This window comes from Myxine glutinosa, chromosome 2, assembly GCF_964187855.1.
Source record: "Myxine glutinosa chromosome 2, kmMyxGlut1.1, whole genome shotgun sequence".
In the NCBI taxonomy this organism is placed as follows: Eukaryota; Metazoa; Chordata; class Myxini; order Myxiniformes; family Myxinidae; genus Myxine; species Myxine glutinosa.
Genome location: NC_136262.1, coordinates 72,422,084 through 72,437,029, shown reverse-complemented (window position 1 = coordinate 72,437,029; position 14,946 = coordinate 72,422,084). Strand labels below are relative to the sequence as shown.

The 14,946-nt window shown below is 44.9% G+C and overlaps 1 protein-coding gene and 1 long non-coding RNA gene across 6 annotated transcripts in view; one reads left to right on the top strand and one right to left on the bottom strand.

Annotated features, from left to right (window-relative positions):
* TCF12 (transcription factor 12) overlaps window positions 1-2,714 on the bottom strand; it is a 447,272-nt gene extending 444,558 nt beyond the window's left edge. The window contains exon 1 of one of the 2 annotated variants that reach the window (XM_078773420.1): window positions 2,466-2,714. Coding sequence is in view for 1 of the 2 variants with exons in the window: in XM_078773418.1 (XP_078629544.1) it covers window positions 2,237-2,248 (12 nt within the window). In the remaining variant the exon portion in view is untranslated. Of the gene's footprint in view, window positions 1-2,236; window positions 2,314-2,465 lie in introns of those variants that run through there. The other variant, XM_078773418.1, reaches the window with a different exon arrangement.
* A 34-nt stretch (window positions 2,715-2,748) lies between these two features.
* Window positions 2,749-14,424, top strand: LOC137421698 (uncharacterized). 4 transcript variants are annotated; one of them, XR_010983390.2, is made up of 5 exons: window positions 2,749-2,819; window positions 3,015-3,049; window positions 5,355-5,468; window positions 5,666-5,831; window positions 13,699-14,284. It is a non-coding gene; the product is annotated as an uncharacterized LOC137421698 (long non-coding RNA). The 4 variants fall into 4 exon arrangements; XR_013622684.1 differs by lacking the exons at window positions 2,749-2,819; window positions 3,015-3,049; window positions 5,666-5,831 and adding an exon at window positions 3,131-3,283 and having other exon boundaries at window positions 13,756-14,284; XR_013622683.1 differs by lacking the exons at window positions 2,749-2,819; window positions 3,015-3,049; window positions 5,666-5,831 and adding an exon at window positions 3,152-3,283 and having other exon boundaries at window positions 13,331-14,424.
* The last annotated feature ends 522 nt before the right edge of the window (window positions 14,425-14,946 follow it).

Below are 14,946 nucleotides of genomic sequence, written 5' to 3'. Positions count from 1 at the left end.
AGAGGCGTGGGGGAGAGCGGTTTAAGCAAATCTTGCTCCTCGTCTCACGGCAGTGACTGTGTCGAAGTGAACATATCATATATAAATGAATATGAAGTGAACATATCATAGACGGAAATAAAAGGAAAACTGCACCAAAAAGAAAACAGACAAAAGAAAGACAACCGAAGATTTCAAATGTTATTTTGTCACTTTATTCAGTCAGGTGGTATAAGCTGCAATGCCAAGGAGTCCGTCACACTTTGTTCAAATTGATTTTTTTTTGTGCGAATGACCAATAAGTTTTAAGGATTTTTTTTTTTATCCCTTCAGAGCGTTTATCGTAGAGTTTGCCGTTTTTTTGAAATTTCTTTTATCGCTTCCTTCGCGACAGCAAGAAGTTTCGTACGCAGGGCTGGTGAGAGGCCACCACCCGCAGAAGCTGAACTCTGCAAAGTTAATCACAACGTTCTTAAGGCTACATTCATGTATTATAAAAAATATTGGGGGTTCGGGAGGGGAAGGAGTGAATATATATATACTGTATATACGTATATACATATATATGAGAGCATACGCTGGATCAGCACATCGCTGTGTCCTTGGACGACTCCTCAGCACCATCCCACACACCATTGGGTGTGCTACGGAATGAGGTATTTTTGCGGCAGCCGCAGTGCAAATCCTGCCACCAACCTCCTTGAGGGAGCACCCAGTACCCTGGTACTCATTTCGCTGATCTTGGAAGGATGACAGGCTGAGTCAACCCCACCTGGTATTAATTCAACAGCAGAACGGGATTCGAGCTCAAGACCTTAGGATCCCAAGCCCACCACTCTAACCATTAGGTCAACACCAGGTATAACGTACCTAGGTCCAGTGTTTATTCCGGCGTTTTTAAGCAACCAAGAGGCAAGAAAGGTACGTCGATTGCTTATACGTACTTGATTCCGACCGAGTGTCAATAAAGCCACCATCCACCCTCCACTTCCATCTCCTACACCCCAAATCCCCCTAACCCTACCCCTCCGCACAGCAAGCTACAGCTCCATCCCTCCTTCCCCGCAAACATATCAAAACCTTTCCTAGATGGCCGATCCAAAACAACTAAAGCGTGTCACTTACAAACAACAACGCGCAAAGGTGCATGCGACCGAAAGAGCACGCGTGCTGTGTGTACTTGAACACATACTGTATATGCTGCAGAAAACAAGCTTGTTCTGCAGCCTCGAGAGCCCACGTGGCGCGGGGAGGGGGGGGGGGGGAGGGACGGGGGCTACAGGGATGTCCGAGCCCGTACAGGTGTACGGAAAGCCGGCACCGCATTCACTCCAGCGCGCGCGCCGTGCTTACCGCGCTGTGCTTACCGCGCTGAAATCCAGCAGGTCATTCAGTTCTTTATCCGTCCCTATGGCGGCCATTCGCTGTACCGGGTGATTCATTTTTAATAAGTTACGCGACCCCCTAAAAAGAGAGAAAGAGACGCGGGGGGAAAGTCGAGAAGCAGGTGTGTACGCGTGGTGGGGGAAATAAAATATGAAATAAATAATAAATAATAATTACACCAACACAACCGTGTATATGTATATATATATAGATATAGATGTAGTTTGAATGTTTCCCTCCACTCCAAAATGAAAACTACGTGTGCTGTGCAAACGCGTCCGTACGAGCGATTATAATAATTAGTATAATTGTATTTCATTCGTGTCTATCACATACTATGCGAGGAAACAACAACAATGCACGTTATTCACCGACGATAAACACAGGTGAACACGCGACGGGAGCGCGGGAAACAAACAAACAAACAAAAAGAAAAGGCGGCACGTGCTCCCAACGAAGTGGTGTGCAGGTCTCCCACACCTGTACGATTAACAAGCGCATGAATGAAAATCCCTGGGGAATTGGCAAACGGCACAGGTAAACTAGCAGCGCTTGCGGAAAGATAAACAAAAGTTTGTTGTGGAGGCGACAAAGTGCGGGCGTGAGAGATTCAAAGCAACAAACGCAACGACGCTGGGGAACGATTGACAGACGAGGGGACAGCCTGCAGCGCGGACAGGTAGGGTGCGCGGACAGGTAGGGTGCGCGGCAGAGGTGAGGTGTACCGCAAGAGTGAATGACGGCGGCGCGCGTGCGAGCGCGTGCGAGCGGCGCCGCAGGCACGGGCGGGGGGAGACGGCGTGCGGGATAACGGAACGGGACACCGAGTGACGACAAGGTAAACGATTAGGAAAGTGCGCGGTACAGTTACCTGGCACAGCATCGCGCACCTTGAAAAAGTACCGCACGCGCTCCGCACTAACACTTTAACGGCCACGCTCGTGTCGCCGCACCGAAGGGCACGTTAGGAGGAAAAGGCACCGACACGCACCCTACACATCAACGCACGCGACAACACGTGCGCGCGTATGTACGTGTGCCGTGGTGCTCGTGCTCAGCATCCCTCGGGATCCCTGCCCATGCAAACCCCTCCTTCGTACCTTCCGCCTTCCGCCTTTCTTCCCTTCTTCGCGCGTCTGTCCGTGCGGCAGCGCGCACCATAAGTCCCAGGGCAAGCAGGCGGGCAGGCTATCCGGTGAGAGGGCGGACCGGTGGGCAGGGTGTCCGAGGCGGACGACGGCGGTGCTCGCTCGGCCGATCTAGACGCGTTTCGCGCTCGACCCGCGCGCTCCCTCACCGCGCGCCATCTTCCCGCGTCTCCTTCCGCACCGCATCCGGGCCATGGCTCCGCCCGCTCCGCCCGCCCCCAGCCCCCACCGACACACGGTGGCTCGGGTTTCTCGCGCTACTCCCCCACCCACGGCGCGCACGGCCGCGCGCACAACTAAACTAACGTACTCGACGGATTTTATATCATTCTTTGTCCCGCACGATTGTTTGTGTTTTTCCCCGTTTACCCGACCCAGAATTCCGTCATTGTGTACCGGCGGTTCGGTTATCCAGCGCCGTGTGCACAAGACGTGAGTTGCGGGCGTTTTGTCCTCGCGGGGTTCCCCACCCCCAACCTGAACCGCGCTCTTTTGTTTCAGGTGCTCGGCGAGTGCTCAAGCCCCCTTCTCGTGAGGTAATCGACCAATCAAAGAGTGCATTGCGGGCTTGATGCATCATGCCGGCCAATGAGCGACGGCGATGCGAGGCCTCACGCGCTTTGGTGTTTATTTTCTTTTCGGGGGACGATATTTGCCAGAACACCGGGTGCTCCTCGCTGCTTCCTCGGTTACGGGTCATTCTATTCTGCGGTTTAGGATTGTTATGTGACACAATTCGGGTTTTAAACAAAACACGCCGATCGAACGATGTATGTATGTATTTTCATTTTACCACAGGTCACTCACGACTTTACCACACGACTTTACCACATGACTTTACCACATGAACCATTTCTTACCACAAGTCACTCACTACTTTACCACATGATCCATTTCTTTTCACAGGTCATTCACTACTTTACCACATTATCCATTTATTACCACACGTCACTCACGACTTTACCTCATGATCCATTTCTTACCACACGTCGCTCACTACTTTACCACACAACTTTACCACATGATCCATTTATTATCACAGGTTATTCACTACTTTACCACACAACTTTACCTCATGATCCATTTCTTACCCCACATCGCTTCACTACTTTACCACACAACTTTACCACATGATCCATTTCTTACCACACGTCGCTCACTACTTTACCACACGACTTTACCACATGACTTTACCACATGAACCATTTCTTACCACAAGTCACTCACTACTTTACCACATGATCCATTTCTTTTCACAGGTCATTCACTACTTTACCACATTATCCATTTATTACCACACGTCACTCACGACTTTACCTCATGATCCATTTCTTACCACACGTCGCTCACTACTTTACCACACAACTTTACCACATGATCCATTTATTATCACAGGTTATTCACTACTTTACCACACAACTTTACCTCATGATCCATTTCTTACCCCACATCGCTTCACTACTTTACCACACAACTTTACCACATGATCCATTTCTTACCACACGTCGCTCACTACTTTACCACACAACTTTTCCACATGATCCATTTATTATCACAGGTTATTCACTACTTTACCACACAACTTTACCTCATGATCCATTTCTTACCCCACATCACTCACTACTTTACCACACAACTTTACCTCATGATCCATTTCTTACCCCACAGCGCTCACTACTTCACCACACAACTTTGCCTCATGATCCATTTCTTACCATACATCGCTCACTACTTTACCACACAACTTTACCTCATGATCCATTTCTTACCCCACATCGCTCACTACTTTACCACACAACTTTACGTCATGATCCATTTCTTACCCCACATCGCTCACTACTTTACCACACAACTTTACCACATGATCCATTTCTTACCACACATCGCTCACTACTTTACCACACAACTTTACCACATGATCCATTTATTATCACAGGTTATTCACTACTTTACCATACAACTTTACCACATGCTCCATTTATTATCACACGTCGCTCACTACTTTACCACACAACTTTACCACATGATCCATTTCTTACCACATATCACTCTACTTTACCACACAACTTTACCACGTGATCCATTTATTATCACAGGTTATTCACGTTTTTATCACACGACTTTACCACATCATCCATTTCTCACCACAAGTCACTCACGACTTTACCTCATGATCAATTTCTTACCATACGTCGCTCACTACTTTACCTCACAACTTTACGTCATGATCCATTTCTTACCCACATCGCTCACTACTTTACCACACAACTTTACCACATGATCCATTTCTTACCCCACATCGCTCACTACTTTACCACACAACTTTACGTCATGATCCATTTCTTACCCGACATCGCTCACTACTTTACCACACAACTTTACCACATGATCCATTTCTTACCACACATCGCTCACTACTTTACCACACAACTTTACCACATGATCCATTTCTTACCACATATCACTCACTACTTTACCACACAACTTTACTACATGATCCATTTATTATCACAGGTTATTCACTACTTTACCACATCATCCATTTCTCACCACAGGTCACTCACGACTTTACCTCATGATCAATTTCTTACCATACGTCGCTCACTACTTTACCTCACAACTTTACCACATGATCCATTTCTTACCACAGATCACTCACGACTGTACGACATGATCCAATTATTACCACACATCACTCACTACTTTACCACATTATCCGTTTATTACCACAAGTCACGACTTTACCACACTACTTTACCACATGATCTATTTGTTCATGATCGACGCGAGCACGTTATGAAGACTAACATGTTTGCCCTGTGTGCTCTTCCATGCCTGTAGAGTGTAGTGAGTGCTCTCCTCGCTTCATCTCACACACATGGGAACCTGACAAAGGATCAGCTAAATGATCGGGCTTTGTCTGTCTGTCCACTCTAAAAATGCCCGCTTTGCACAGTGAGTTGTTTACTTTCATTATCAATGCCATTTGATTTATTATTACACGTTTCTTTTTTTACAGAATAAAGTTTCAAGGTGCAGATTGAGATCCATTGAGATCCATTTCAAGGAACACGTGACGTCGTGCCTTGGCTTTTATAAACTTTTCTTGTTGGTTATATCGTGCACTACTCTCTTCACACCCTCTCCTATAGAGCCAACTACAAACTACCTCTGCACCTCCCTCCCCAAACCCAAACACTCAACATGATGCGCACTCAGAGCGGACAATTTGGGCCACTGTATCCACTACATGGATTCAAACCGAAAAGTTCAAACTCCAACCCTGTCAATATCAAATATTTACCTCCACCAGCAAAGGTAAATGGAGGTTATGTTTTCACCCCTGTCTGTTTGTTTGTTTGTCCGTTTGTCGGTTTGTGAACAAAATATCTCAAAAAGTTGCTGACGGATTCGGACGAAATTTGGCAGATACGTAGCGCATGTGACAAGGACGAAATGATTAGACTTTAGTGAAGATCCGGATTCGGATTCGGCTACTAGAATTTTTTAAGTGATTCTTCACCATTGGGAGATTGGGCCAAAAACGATACATAGCAGGATATCTCAAAAAGTTGTGGACGGATTTGGACGAAACTTGGTGGACATTTTGGATGTGTGACTAGGATGATTCGATTCGATTTTGGTGAAGATCTGAATATGGATTCGGATATGAGAATTATTTAATTTTCAAGTGATTCTTCACCATTGGGAGATGGGGCCAAAAACGATACATAGCGGGATATCTCAACAAGTTATAGATGGATTTGGACGAAACTTGTTGGACATGTTGTGTGTGTGACAAGGAAGAATCGATTCAATTTCGGTTAAGATCCGGATCCAGCTAGCAGAAAATTTTAAGTGATTCTTCACCATTGAGTGAATTCACCATTCACCATTCACCATTGGCCAACCAGGCGGAGGTATGTATGCTCTCTACTGAGTGCCGTTCTAGTTTCATATTTAATAACCTTATGATTTCTTATTTTTTAGACGATGCCTCTGTGGTGGATGACGGACGATGCTTCCTGGATCGATAGAATGGCCTCCATGTGGTCCAGATTTTAACGCCACTTGACGTTTATATGCCTCTGTCGACGAAGTCGCCGAAGACATTATGTTTTTGGGTTGTCCGTCCGGCCGGCTGTCTGTCCGTCCGTCCGGCTGTCTGACGTAGGTATTCGTTCCCGCAATAAATTGAGAACGGTTGAAAGAATTTAAATCAAACTTGGTGCAGGTATGTATAATGAGGTAAAGATGAACTGATTCGATTTGGGGGACAAAGGTCAGAAGTCATATCTATCTTCTATCTATATATATAAATGAAAGTTTTTGTTTGCTTGTTTGTTTGTCTGCACGCGCTAATCTCCTGAATGGTGAAAGATAGGAGGAAACCTCTAAAACAAAAAATGTCGGGACGGGCCCCGGGAAGGTTTTAGGCGAGGTGGCGAGGCCGGTCACGCCGCTTTGGCCGGGCTGCGCCCATTTCACAATTAAAAGATGAGCTGAATTATAGTAGTCAATCTTCTACGGCCGTGAGTAAAAGCTGAATTATAGTAGTAAATTCATTCACAAAGAACCAAAAATGTCGGGACGGGCCCCGGGAAGGTTATAGGCTAAGTGGCGAGGCCGGTCGGGCCGCCTCGGCCGGGGTGGGCCCATTTCACAATTAAAAGCTGAGCTGAATTATAGTAGGCAATCTTCTACGGCCGCGAGTAAAAGCTGAATTATAGTAGTAAATTCATGCAAAAAGAACCCGGGCAACGCCGGGTGTTTTCGGCTAGTTTGGTATAAATCCTGTTACCAGGATATTTATTGTGAGCCAGTGATGGGATTTTGACCCAGTTTGGTATTCGTATATATTATGATCGAAAGACGAACTGATTAGATTTTGGCGTCAGAGGTCATGTCAGGTAAAAATGTGATACTCGAGAACAGGTGAAGGGATTATAATCAAACTTGTTACAAGTATAATGATGTAATAATGTTGGCGGAGTGAAATCAGTCGATGTCACGACGAAGAAGACTGCCGTTCTAGTTTCTTTGGCTGCACCTGAAATCAGTGGTTTATACCACGTGACCACGTACCATTGAAGATCTAGACTGAAATCAGACACGAATGTGCTGAAATCTTTGTGTCAATGTTAAGAAACATTCAAACAAACCGACATACAAGAATTTATCTTGGTATGATATCAATGGCTTGCACTTTGAGCAATTCTTATAATGAGATTGTAAAATAAATATCCCTATGATTCCAGAGTTTTCAATTGCAAAAGTTTGGTGCACAGTATAGAGATACGACTGAAACGTTCCTCTGAGCTTGGATTCTTTTGGCCATAAGTTGAATAATGAATAACCTTACAATTTATTTTTATTTTTATTTTTTGCAGATCTAAGGCGATGTAGCGGAGCTGCCACACACACATGGACATACAGACAAATACACGAGACACCACGCAGGACTGTTAGATGAGCCAAACACAGCCATTAAGATTAGGAGAAGTGCCGTCACTTCGCAGGGCATTCTGGATACCAGTGACGTGAAAACAATGGTACGGTCTTTCTCACTGCATTCAGCAGGGCATTTCTTAAGGAGAAATTTCCTCCTCCCCATGGATGCTTATCAGTGCTCTTTACCTTTAAAGACGGGACACCCAGTTTAACGTCCATCCAAGGGATGGCACACACATCCTTGAATCACCCTGCCTGTGAAACACCAGGGTGACCGTTTAGAGTTGGGTCGGGATTTAAACCCAGGCTAGATGGCTTAGAGGTGAGTGTGTACCTCTAGGCAATCCTACCAGCCATTATATATATATATATATATATATTCTGATGTACCATGATCTGTTATAGAATGTCAATGCTGCTGAAGCAGTTCCTTGGTTTATATCATTTATACTAGATTGCCTTCCCAACAGTAGTGAGGGTAGGAATTTGGAATTTGTTCATGGTGCCGGCAATGGCTCACCTACTCTTCATGAATGGCACCGTGGGATCTTTAATGTCTACCAACCAATGCCAGCAGACGGGACGTCCAGTTTAACATCCATTCGAGGGATGGCACACACATTGATGAATAACCCTGCCTGTGAAACACAGGGATGCAGTTCATAGCTGGGTCGGGATGCTGACACATAATAAAGGGATATCGACCGCGCTCTCCCTCCCCTCTTCTATTTCCCCTAATCTCTTTCCCTCTGATATCCATACTGTGCAGACAGAACAGCTACCGAAACAGAGTCATTGCAAGTATTATGTTGCATAGTTTGCCATTGCCTGCTCATCCGTCAGGACAGGAATTTGGAATTTGCCTCAACGAATCAGTTATTGATGCCTGGAAAAGTTTTTGATCGAGACACATAATCAAGTTTAGGTACAATGATAAAGGTATACGGACATATCGAGAGGACAGAAAGCACAAGAGTAGGGATAACATTCTAATTAGCCAGATGATGTTATGGATTAGTGGAAAGTTAAACAGGCGAAGCATATGGAGAATGAGTGAGGGAACTGCAGGAATGCATCTTGAGGCCACGAGAGAGAGAGAGAGAGAGAGAGAGAGAGAGAGAGAGAGAGAGAGAGAGAGAGAGAGAGAGAGAGAGAGAGAGAGCGATAAGCGGAGCCTGGAGGGCACGACATCCTGTGGGCTCCACCTCTTGCATCGCCGCTTCAACAGCGCTCACACCCGAAATGCCTTTCGCTGCCACTTCATCGGAGGCTTCACCCACTATCGTAGTCGCAATATCATCCGAGGTGCTTCGCTGTTTGGAAATGACGGCTCGGGAATACATTTTTTATTATTATTATTGTTATCATTATTATTATTATTATTTCCAGCTCTCCACTTGCCAGCTCCTGGCACATCGTTTCCCCAGAAATAGCCCGGTGCTTCCACGATAGAAAATGCTTCTGCGCCCGCGATTGGCATCTTGGATAGGTATCGCCATATGGACACCCTGACGAAAGCCTGAAGGCGTGAGCTCTAACATCGCCCGATTCCCCATTTTCGTACCTGCCGCATCCATTGCCAGCCAAAGCACGAGTCGTGTTTTATTATTTATTTATTTCCGTATGTGCCTCGCAGTCTATACAAATGAATGGGATTTAGTCACTGAAGTTCAACTTTGTGGCAACCTGCACCATTTATTTGAAATCGGATATTTTTATTTTTAATGATGAATTGTAAAATATGGAATACGTCAGGTTTTTTTTATTTACAATAACACCTCATGCATTGGAGAGATTAATAAGCTCTTACAAGTGTGCTTAAATAGCTATTGATATAGAAAAGTAGATAAAATTATTATAATTTAAAATAGTTCGAAAAATTTGATTACTTCTCCCCAAATATTGAAAATGACCACTTTTGTTTCATTGAAAAACTTTTGATATATTTCGCCAACATTGTAAACAAAGACAAATGTGAATTAACCATATGACAAATAGATATCAGAACGCTTTTCAATTTTTATTTGTATTTTTTAATCAATCCGACTAGGATGCTGGAGGTGTCTGTGATGCATGTACATGGACCTGGCCAAGTTTTGTAATCATATTTGGAACTTCTGCACTGGTATTAACACTGTGCGGCGATTCACGTAGTGTATGAGCCAGAGGAGCAGCAAGTGCAGGCCAGACAAAGGGATAAGTCCGGGTCCAGAAAGGGGCCAAGTTTGAGATGGTAAGGGTCCAAGTCTCAGCCAGGCAATGGGCCAAGTCCGAGATGGGTAAGGGGCCAAGTGTGAGATGGTAAAGTAAAGGGCTAGGGCCAGGACTGGGCAAAGGGCCAATTCTGATCCGGGAAAGCGGCCAAGTCCAGGCTGGGCAAGGAGCCAAATCAAGGCTGGGCAAGGCGTTAAGTCTGGGCTCAACATGGGGCTAAGTTTGAGCTGAATAAGGGGCCAAGCTTGGGCTGGGCAAGGGGCTAAGTCTGGGCCAAGCATGGGCCTAAATCCGAACCAGCTAAGGGGGCAAGTCCAACCTGGGGTAGGGCTGAGTCTGAACCAGGGAAGGGGCTGAGTACAAGCTGGGCAAGGAGCTTTGTCCGATTCATGCAAGCGGCCAAGTCCGAGCTGGGTAAGGGCCCAAGTCCGGGCCAGGTAATGGGCCAGGTCCAGGAAAAGGGCCAAGTCTGAGCCAGGTAAGGCGTCAAATCTGGACTAGATAGGGGAGCAGGTGCTGGTGGAGTAAGGGGCAAAGTGCAGACGGGGTAAGGGGCCAAGTCTGTGCCAGGAAAGAAGCCAAATCCGAGCTGGGTAAGTGGCCAAGTCTGAGCCATTGAAGGGCCAAGTCTGAGCTGGAAGGGGCCAAGTCAGAGCCTAGTAGGGGTTATGTCTAGGCTGGCCAAAGGGGCTAAGTCTGGGATGGGCAAGGGGCTAACTCTGGGATTGGCAAGGGGCTAGGTCTGGGATGGGCGAGGGGCTAAGTCTGGGACTGGCAAGGGGCTAAGTCTGGGATGGGCGAGGGGCTAAGTCTGGGACTGGCAAGGGGCTAAGTCTGGGATGGGCAAGGGGATAAGTCTGGGACTGGCAAGGGGCTAAGTCTGGGATGGGCGAGGGGCTAAGTCTGGGACGGGCGAGGGGCTAAGTCTGGGACGGGCAAAGGGCTAAGTCTGGGATGGGCAAGGGGCTAAGTCTGGGATGGGCAAGGGGATAAGTCTGGGACTGGCAAGGGGCTAAGTCTGGGATGGGCGAGGGGCTAAGTCTGGGACGGGCGAGGGGCTAAGTCTGGGACGGGCAAAGGGCTAAGTCTGGGATGGGCAAGGGGCTAAGTCTGGGATGGGCGAGGGGCTAAGTCTGGGACGGGCAAAGGGCTAAGTTCCGGCCAGTCAAGCAGTGAAATCTGTGCCGGGCAAGTCACGTTCAGAGGGAAATCGTTTCTCAGCGAACCGCAAAACGGCTTCTCGGATCATTGCCTTTTCCCTCGTACAGCTTCCTTCCCCAGGAACAAGAGGTTTCACAGCAAAATGCATGTGTCAGGCAAAAATCTGAATTGCATGCAACTGTATGTATCATAATAATAATAATCATGTATGTACGTAGTCACAGCATTCACCTTGATAAAAGCCATGCTTATTTATCATTAAATTGCGTCAATGCAGGCCCACATGGTAATTAAAATACTCTACAAGAAGCACGTGCAGACAAAGTAATATAGGCGAGTCCGACGTCATATATATGGTGCATATAATGCTCAGAAAATTCATTTATCCATGGTTATTTTGGCCGCTGGACTGTGCGTTTCACGGATACGCTTTCTCTGGTTGTGAGCGGTGATGTTTTGTTATCCTGATTGCTCTGTTATTGTGGGGGCTTCTCTGTATGCGAGGTCGGTTGTTTACGCAATGGAAATGGGCTGATCGGTGCAACCTGAGGTTTCTGGCGCCATCTATGGTATGCCCATCGTGATGCGCCAATTCAACAAACGCAATGCACAAACTTACGCAATAAAACGACGGACACGCACGGGCTGAGCTCTTCGAATGCATTGCCATCACTATTTATGCTTAGAATGCGGATTTTACATGTGACGATCTGATGTAAATTATTTTGTGCTGCTTTGATGTTTTAACCAGTGTAGCTCTTATATGGATATAAGATCCCTCTGTGTGTAGTTGTTTCATTTCCAAGCACGATGAGTTTGAAATGATGCTTTTAGATTACCTTTATGTTTTCTATGCCATGTGCTAAAGTTGGTTTGTCACTTTTCTCCTTAATATAAAGAAGGCAGCTTATTGTAAGCAAAAAGGGTTCTCTGGCTTTTAAACCAGTCTGACATTGAAATATTTTACAAACAAGCAATCTATTTTCCTTTTAAAGAATCTTAAGAAAAGTCCAAAGTTGTGTTTGTAATTGAGTGGCTTATTTTTCAGTTTTATATTATTTATAAACAAGGAGCTGATACTTTAGGTACCCCTTTTTTGGGTGGTATGAGGAATAAATCTGTGTAATATGAAAGCTAAATCTTGAACACGTTTTTTGAAATATCAGATACTCAAGCCGAGTTACCAAGATGATTACCATGACAACATAATTCAGCCAATCACAGCCGTGATCTAATCAGGTTGAGATAAAGTCATGAGGAAGAGTCAGATATATGCAATATGAAAGCTAAATATTCAACAGTTTTTGTAATATCGCGTGCACAACCCAAGACTGGTTGCTATAGCAACATAATTCGGCCAATCACCGCCATGATCTAATCAGGTTGAGGTGATGTCATCAGCAATAGTCAGATATATGCAATATAAAAGCTAAATGTTCAACGGCTTTTGAAACATCACGTACACAAACCAAGTTACCGAGATGGCAACATATTTTGGCCAATCTCCGCTGTGATCTAAGTGGGTTGATATAATGTCATGAGGAATAGAATAGCAATATCAAAGCTAAATGATGAACGGTTTTTGAAATATCGTGTTCACAAAAGTGCATGGCAGGTGATTGGTCAGTCATTCGGTCGATTGGACGGTTGGTCGGTCAGACGAAGCTCATTTTAATGTCCCCCCTCATTTTTATTTATTTTTTATTTTAATGTATTTATTATTCAACCTCATTTTTGTCCCCCGTCGCACCGCGGAGCGAAAGGGGGACTATGGTTTTCCCCTCCGTCCGTGTGTCCGTCCATGCGGGCATGCGTGCGTGCGTAAGCGAAGGACCGAATTCTAATTTGGTGTGTGTGTGCAACCCATGTCAAAATCCAAGGTGGCCGCCGCCATGTATGTCTGACGCCATGTATGTCTGAACCTTGTGAGCGGAATATCTTGAAAAATAAGCGAAGTACCAACTTCTAATCTGGTGTGTGGGTGTATCTAGGCATAAGGAAGAACGCTATTGAAAATTGGGTCGCCAAGTCAAAATCCAAGATGGCCGCCTTGCGTCTTCCACTTTGTCAACTCACATCACTTCACCGACGGGGGACCTAGGCATAACGCTTGTTACTACTACTACTACTACTACAATATACTACTACTACTACTACCACTGCTACTACTATAGGGTGTTTCATAAAAAATGCAACCCCAAACTTGTTTTTGTACTTTTTAAAATTCTCTATTTAAACAATATGAAACTTATACATGAGAAGCTTTGTAACATGTAGAATAAAGTAACACCCAAAAATCAAACCAGTGATTTCAGAAGACAGTTCACAAAACATGTTCTAAACGGTTGCTCTTCTGCAGCAGGCACAAATGGATCCTCCTGGTGAAGTTGTCTAACATAGCTGCATTCCTCAACAGGAACAGCTTTGATGTTGGTGGCAATTGCATTTTTGAGGTCGTCAATAGTCTGAGGTCCGGAGAATATGGCGCCCATTCAACATCTGTCCTTCTTGAGACCTTCTAGATCTAGAGAAATTTGGATCCTGATACATTTTTCCTCAAACCATTCACACCGTCACACAAAGTTGTTTATCATTGTCTGTTAGTTCTTGCTTCACTTGTATGCTATACGAGTGCATTTTAGTTTCTGGTTTAGAATTATTTGGTTGCTTGATAAGTTCAATTCTTGAGATCGACGACATAGCGATTTCCTGGTCTCCTCAAAACTGCTTCACAGTCCTTCAATGTTTTCTCATGATCTTGCAGTCCTCAGGCGACCGGACTTTGAGCAATTAAGATTTTGTACTTGTCAATGGGACTTAAACCTCTTTATCAATCGAAATTTATCAGACTTATCTGGTGCTTATCTGATCTCGAATTTCTTTCGGAATCGTGTTTGAGTCTGTTTAAATGTATTTTGTGGCAAAATAAAACTCCACAATAAAGATCTTTTGTTCAATTGTCCATGCCATCTTCAAAATTAACAGTATGACTCTCTGATGTTTGCAGTTTTTTTCTCCACACGTTGCTTCATATAAACCTGCAATAGAAATAATTTTGTATTAAAAAGATTAATATTTTACACAACTTTAATAGGGTTGCGTTTTTCATGAAACACTGCAATACTACCCCAATCATTCCCAACATTTTGTGGTGTTTTTGTGGTGGGAATGTTTTTGTCCCAAACCGGCTTGCGGCAGGAATTTCTGACCTGTTCGGGGTATTGATGATACCTCACCTGCTCCATGCAAAAATGTAGTTGCTATTTCCAGCAAAAAACTAATGGTCTGAGTTGTTGGCACAAGATAATAAAAACATAGGTACCGTTTACTAGAATAGCACTTGGTAGAGCACATATACCTCCACCGCGCTGAACAGTTTATGTTTTGTATTCCACTGCTAGGCCAGATCTGGATCCAGACCTCCAAATTCTAATCGGCTTGTTCTTGTCACTGACCCAACTCATCCACAAGGTTTCATTCGAATCCGTCCACAACTCTTTGAGATACTGTGTTATACCTGTATATTGTTTTTAGCCCTATCACTCAAGGGTGAAGAATCACTTTAAAATTATAGTATCCAGATCCGTATCCAGCTGTTCATCAAAAT